The sequence below is a fragment of the Gymnoscopelus microlampas genome (assembly GCF_963454915.1).
Source record: "Gymnoscopelus microlampas genome assembly, chromosome: 13".
NCBI classification, from domain to species: domain Eukaryota; kingdom Metazoa; phylum Chordata; class Actinopteri; order Myctophiformes; family Myctophidae; genus Gymnoscopelus; species Gymnoscopelus microlampas.
This window is the reverse complement of record NC_139950.1, coordinates 13,016,810-13,024,276: the sequence shown is the minus strand read 5'-3', so window position 1 is coordinate 13,024,276 and position 7,467 is coordinate 13,016,810. Positions and strand designations below refer to the sequence as shown.

Here is a 7,467-nt window from a genome sequence, read left to right as displayed (position 1 = left end):
TAGCGTAGCGTCGTTGCGTAGCTCTCGTCCAGCAAAGATGACCCTGAGCTGGTCAGCCTGGACTCCCTGCTGCTTCCCCACCTCCACCTTTAACTGCTCCACACAAGACTCCTCCTCCACCTCCACCGCATAGCCTGCACTGGAGTTATAACACACATAGACTGGAGGAGAGGAGAGGAGAGGAGAGGAGAGGAGAGGAGAGGAGAGGAGAGGAGAGGAGAGGGGATGGTTAGACAAAAAGAGAGAAGCATTCACTTATAAGTATATTCATTCAATTATTCATTGAGCGAGAGAGAGCGAGAAATCTGCATACTAATGTATTGTGGTATTGCTACTTTTTAAAGTAAAGATGTGAGTAGTTATTCTTCTTGTCACTGCATATCATTTGTTGAGAGTAAAAGAGAGAAATAAACAAGACATAGAGACTGCAGCCTCAGAACAACGCTTCATTAAGATGAAACTGATTTAGAGTCGAATCTAGTTTATTTTAATTAAAGATGTTTAATTGGAACAGTAAACCCCTCGAGACGCAACATCTCCTTCTCGAGGAGAATTGAATGAAATAAAAGAGAATTGAATTGAAATCAGTCAGACCGTCACCCCCGGCAACAGACACAACACACACACAAACACACACATACAGTAGTGTGTCCTTGGCAAGTTTTACACTACCTTGGAATGGTAAAATATTTAAAACATATTTTGTTTGGATGCATGCATGCACGGCGCGCGCACACACACACACACACAGAGAGAGAGAGAGCACGAGAGCAAGAGAGAGCAGGTGTTTCCCCTGGAGATGGATGCATTATGTATGTATGGCTGTATGTATGTGTGTGTGTGTGTGTGTGTGTGTGTGTGTGTGTGTGTGTGTGTGTGTGTGTGTGTGTGTGTGTGTGTGTGTGTGTGTGTGTGTGTGTGCATACTACAGTATATATGTATGTATTTATGCACTTATGAATTTATACATGCATAAAGTTATGTGCATGTATGATGTATATATTCATACATGTATGTATTCATGTGTCAATGTATGTATTCATGCATGAACACGTGTGTGTGTGTGTGTGTGTGTGTGTGTGTGTGTGTGTGTGTGTGTGTGTGTGTGTGTGTGTGTGTGTGTGTGTGTGTGTGTGTGTGTGTGTGTGTGTGTGTGTGTGTGTGTGTGTGTGTGTGTGTGTGTGCGCCCATAGCATCCCAATTTAGGGGCGAACAGTTTGTGAAAATAGCAGATCTCAACCTTTTTAGTTTGAACTAAAGAAATATCCCTTTAATCTGACCTATTAAAGAACCAGATATTAAACCTGCATTAACATTTACGATTTATAGGCAAACGTATGAGCGTTTTATTAATAAATGTAAATCCATACAGAATGTCAGCTTTAAAAACTAACTGGAAACAGGAACAAGGTATGCCACCTTTGGGAAACTGGGAGTACAGTTATATAGTATGTCTGCCTATTTGTGCCTAAACAGTATATGCCTCAACTCCTACAATTCCAGGTGCTTGTCAGGGTGGGGGGTCCCCCAGTTCAAATATGATTATTTTGGTGGGTCCCCAGTTCAGATATGATTATTTTGGTGGGTCCCCAGTTCAGATATGATTATTTTGGTGGGTCCCCAGTTCAGATATGATTATTTTGGGGGGTCGCTGCCTGAAACGTTTGGGGACCCTTGATCTAGGATAGGTCTGTCACAACTAAACTTGGGAGAAGCAGTGTTGGGTTTTTGTACGCACCATATGTATCTGGAGCAGACTCCCAGAAAACCTCATGTGTCCAAAAATGTTACTTTTCAGGATTTCAAAAATAGATCTAGTGGGGCGTTAATTACGAAAAAGATATTGTTTCTGCCCGACAGCAACGATAAGCACATAGCCTGTAGTCATTATAGTGTTCCCAGCTATGCAAATATACATTATGTTCCGTATCAACATTATGTACAGTAGAGTATATTTACATAGAGGTACTAGCACACCTGGGGGTGCCTGGCTGCTGGATCAGCCAGTTAGTAAGTAAGTAGCCATGGGAGCCAACAGTTTTCCCCATCCATGTGGGCCATAGGGCAGGAGCCCTATCTCCAAATGGCCATTATTTTAACCCATTCAATCCAGGAACGCATCTGTGTCATTTTAGATGTATTTGGCTATAGCAGATATACAAGCTCATAGCTATTTTTGAAAAGAAAAACGTGAAAATGTGTGCACATCTTTGAATATATACATTTTTAACTCAAATCTTTGCTTCTGGGGGTCCACAAAATATTTTGAGAACCACTATTATCATAGCAACAAACGTTTTTTTCAAAATAACTGTTAGGATTTGGAAGACATTTGTAGAATCCCCAGAAGCAAAGATTTGAGTTCAAAATGTTCGCTTTAAAAAACATAAATATTCACGTTTGTTTTATTTTTTATAGCAGATCTACAAGCTCATAGCGTGGCACTCGGTGCCACGCTATGAGCTTGTAAGACTAGATTTGAAACTCTAGTTACATATAAGGGCAGAGTTCACACAGCTGGGATCAGGACCCAATCACCAGGGACATTACTTATTTTATGACATGTTTCTAGATACAAGTTAGGCCTGTCACAATTATTACTGTATCAAAACTCAGATGTCAAATATCAAACAGCGTCACGATTTGAGCTTGTAGATCGGCTATTTCCACTATTCATGTTTTTTTTAAGTATAAAGTTATTAAATCATGAATGTTAATTGGCATATCTGCCCTGTGCAACTTTAGTTTATGAAGCCTGAAAGCCAAACAGAAATGTACATTTTGATTTGAACGACAGAAACAATTAAATCGCAATGATTTGAGCGAAAATAAAAGTAAAATGTAAGACAGCCCCAGAAACAAGAACACACACACAGATATACTGTAGAATTAAGATACATTCATTCACTAATTTGTTCATTCATCCATCCATCCATCCATCCACTCACTCACTCACCACAAGACTTGAATACACACTGGGCCCTATATCTTAGCCTTACCCCTTATGCTTTAGGCATTTCTTTATACAATTTTGAAAAACGCTTTTAAATTGTTCAAATAGCCGATCTACAGGCTATTTTCACTATTTTAAAAGGTTTTTTAAAATAGAAAAAAATGCCTAAAAGGGTTTAGGCATAAGCGGTAAGGCGGCGTGCAAGATAGGGCTGTCTGTCTTATCCCGCTCCCACTAGGGTGGGTCAATCAGGGTGGGTCAATCACCCCTGTGTGTGTGTGTGTGTGTGTGTGTGTGTGTGTGTGTGTGTGTGTGTGTGTGTGTGTGTGTGTGTGTGTGTGTGTGTGTGTGTGTGTGTGTGTGTGTGTGTGTGTGTGTGTGTGTGTGTGTGTGTGCCAAGGAACTGTACCTTGTGATATCGGCTATGTTTTACTTCCCTGGAGCATGAATGTATGATGATTATTGACACTGACTGATTCTCCCTCAGGAAGATCATGAACTCAGGAACATGGCTCATGTTAATCAGCCCTTATTGTTCCAGGACCAAACCCTACTACAGCAAGTCTGCTTTTACAGTAGCTCACATTAGGTCTGGGAAATTCACCAGAAATATATCAATATATCGTTGCTGTCTGGCAGAAACCAGCTAACTAAATTTTGCATTTTTTTCCATAAATCAGTACTATTGAACACCCTACGTCTGTGTGTTGATTAAAACAATATTGAACCAATGGAAAGTATTAAAAAGTGCTTCTGACAAAACCAGCTAACTCCATTGGATCCTCAAACTTTCTGCTAAACCAGCTAAGTCCAGCAAAGGGGGGTGGAGTTAGCTGGTTTTGCTGACTCGAGGCTCCACCCCCTTTTGACCTCCAACCTCATTGTGAGCTTGGAGGTCCCTTTAGCTGTACTTATTAATGATGAACAAAACCTCCTAACTCCACTTTTTGTTTTGTTTTTTTCATTTCCTGAAAAATGAACATTTTGGAGTTAGCTGGTTTCTGCCCGGACAGCAGAGATATATATTCATATATCGAAACAATAACTGACTTGGAACCGACAATAATCAAGAACTACAGTATATATGTGATTTGAGCTGCTGTCTACGTATATTGTGCAAACCTTTCTGACAATAACCGACTCGTGTTTTTGTCTTAGATATCAGAGGTCTTCAACGTTTTTTCCGGCCAGGGATCCCTTAGCTGACAGATTTATCTGATCTGAAATCAGATTAATCTGCAAAAATCAGCGTTTGGGGAAAATATGCATACAATAAATGAATTTGTGGTTAACTGTGACGCCCCTACACGGTCACAAGCCCCTGTTCACGTTCAATTGAGCTGTGCCCTATATACAGCTGACCACCTGGCTGAAGTTGGTCACAGACCTTTAACTCAATTCTCCTATAATGCCTTATATACTGACACCATGTCAGCCCTCAGCAAGTTATTCAGTCTAACCATACCAGATCGCTCTTAAGAAAGTCACCAGCGTCATAAAAAAAAGGCATGGGTTTCCGAGGCTACCAGTGTCATGGACTCAACCCGATGTCTGCTGTGGTGACACGGCAGTCTTTGCGTTGTCCGCCCTGCATGTCCAGTCATGAAGTGTGTGGGTCATGACCGCAAGAATAAGTTTGCGGATACAAGCGGCTGAAAGAAATACCCTCAGATAAAAATGTGCAGCTAATCATTCGTTGCCTCCTTCCTATGATGCAAGACAGTTTTGCCCTCTGACATCATGCACACACCCACTCCTACCAGGCTGCTTGTCACATCTCCATCTGAAGAGAGAGGTGGTTGTTGTTAAGTACCAATGACTCAATAATTAATTACCAATTAGCCTGGCATCTGGCATCTGACACACGCACACACACACACACACACACACACACACACACACACACACACACACACACACACACACACACACACACTTGTGGCTATTTGAAAATGGCAGATCTACAAACTCGCAATGTGGTGAGTGCTTGAAGATCTGCTTTTTGTTTATCTTGAATGTAAAATATTTGGAATATGTTTTAAACATAACTGTACACAACACAAATCTTGTATGGGGGTCCCTGGCACCAGATATTTTCAGATAGGGGTCCGCAGACAAATACATATTCCTTTGGGGGTCCTTGACATGAAAATATTTGAGAAACTAAGGTTTAAAGCAAGACCAAATAAACGCAACCCCCAACTACCAATAGGCCTATTTGCAAGCGACTTCACAGAAAAACAAGCCCAAAGTCGCTTATACTAAGCGGACATGGCAACACTGATCACAGCCAGTGAATGTACATGTATGAAAGTGAAATATCCCTTTAATGACAATGGCAGTGGCACATGATGTGCAGACATTTTATTTGACACGGGTGGCACACTGTAGGGCACTGTCTTTTGCAGGGGTGGCATGTAGGGCTGTCATGATCATGACATATTACTTAACAATTACTTCTCATACAAAACAGTGTGATTAAATGATTTCATTAGGTTTGACAACATGTCTTGTTTTATCTCCTCCCTATTCTTTACCCTCTACTCTTGCATCTGCAACACATTGGGTGTGTTTACAAAACAAACAAACAAACAAACAAACAAACAAAAACAAAACAACAACAGCAACAAAACAAACTAATGCGACAATAAAGTTGAACTTGTAGTGTGTTGTGTGGCTATATCTTAGCTACCTAGTACCTACATGGTTAGCTTGACCAACACTATGTTTTTGTCCATGCATGTTGTAAACGACACACACACACACACACACACACACACACACACACACACACACACACACACACACACACACACACACACACACACACAAAACATACCTATCATGTCACACTGTCCTCTATCCCAAAAGTCCTCCACTTCATGCACCACAACGCTGTACAGGACCCCAAGGGGGATCTGGGAAATGGAGTCCTGAAGCTTTTAGGAGACGACAACAACATCACATGTTATTAAAATATTATAATATAATGTAATATAATCCGTGTATGTGATATTTAACCAGCATTAATTTACAAGTTATACCTTGTAAAATATTAAAAATGAATGAATGGGGTGTTTATGTATGTTTATTTGTGGCTGTGTTGTGAATGTGATGTCATGTGACGATTTCACATATATGGAATTATGGGAAATGTAGTCCTAAATTCTACTACTACAGTAGCCATGGATCACACGAGGGTCGTCTGTCACGACCGTCGTGGATGAACTTCAACCTGGTGTTTGCACTTTCTCCCTTTTTGATCCGTACATCTACATTAACTTTCATATTTCAAATATAAAGTGCTTGCGCCATGGCCACAGATGTTAAAAGTATGTATAGGTCCTCAGAAGTAACTGTATCCTCGTATTGTTCAATACAAATACTTTGAATCCAATCAGTGGCTATTCTTTACATAGAGTTATAATGTATCAGAGTGCAATACACCTCCCAACCAATAGGGCCGCGTGGTTGAAATCATATGGTGAAAATACGGAGAAAATGACCACCAATCGGAACAAAATGCTTTTTATTGAACAATACGGAAGATACAGGTACTTTTGAGGACCCGTACATAATTTTAACATCCGTGGCCATGGGTTATGCACTTTATATTTGACATCTAAACGTTTATGTAGATGTACAAACCAAAAAGGGAGAACATGCAAACACGAGAATGAAGTTCATCCGTGACTGTTATGATATGACAGAATATTGTTCCAGGGCTACTACTACTAATATATTATTATTATTTTCATACAAATATACATCATTATTTGAATACAATACAACCCATACATGCATCAGTTATGATTCAAACGGTACATTGTTTTCGGATTTTATTTAATTCGTCAAATTACACGGCAAATATTTAAACGTCCAAAAACATGACGTCATATCCATGCGTCGCGGACCGGCAAACATAAGCTGATCTACAAGCTCATAACGAGGGTTGAGATCTTGTAGATCGGGTTATTTTCGGCACTCCGCACCGCTGTACGACGAAGTAATAAGCCGGGCTTCTTAATAATAAATAAAGAGAAAAAAGGAAAATAAGTAGATTGAAGGGGAGTGGTGTAAAGTAACTAAGTACATTTACTCAAGTACTGTACTTAAGTACAATTTTGAGGTACTGGAGTATTTCAAATTGTCAGTACTTTTACTTCTACTCAGTACAAAATGTGAGTACTACTTCTTCCACCACGGATGGAGTTGTTTATGAATGGACTATTTACCATTATCATTCATTTAATCCTTTAATTACTTTTTAACAATACAAACCGTGCGTAATGTTAATGTATGTTTAAAAGCATAATAAATGCAGAGGTTTGGTCGTCTGTCATGACAGTCATGGATGAACTTCATGGTGTTTGCACTTTCTCCCTTTGTGTCCCGTACATCTACATATATATTCATATTTCAAATATAAAGTGCTCATTCCATGGCCAAGTATGTAAAACAATATGTTCGGGTCCTCAGAAGTATCTGTTTCTTCCGTATTGTTCAATAAAAAA

At 39.9% G+C, this 7,467-nt stretch overlaps 1 protein-coding gene across 1 annotated transcript in view; it reads right to left on the bottom strand.

Annotated features, from left to right (window-relative positions):
• Positions 1-5,848, bottom strand: part of prkn (parkin RBR E3 ubiquitin protein ligase) — an 18,447-nt gene extending 12,599 nt beyond the window's left edge. The window contains exons 1-2 of the mRNA XM_084076210.1: positions 5,793-5,848; positions 1-161 (exon numbers count right to left, since the gene is read on the bottom strand). The exon at positions 1-161 is cut by the window's left edge and continues 3 nt beyond it. Coding sequence (XP_083932336.1) covers positions 1-161; positions 5,793-5,799 — 168 coding nt within the window. The 5' untranslated portion in view covers positions 5,800-5,848. The remainder of the gene's footprint in view (positions 162-5,792) is intronic.
• Positions 5,849-7,467: the final 1,619 nt, after the last annotated feature.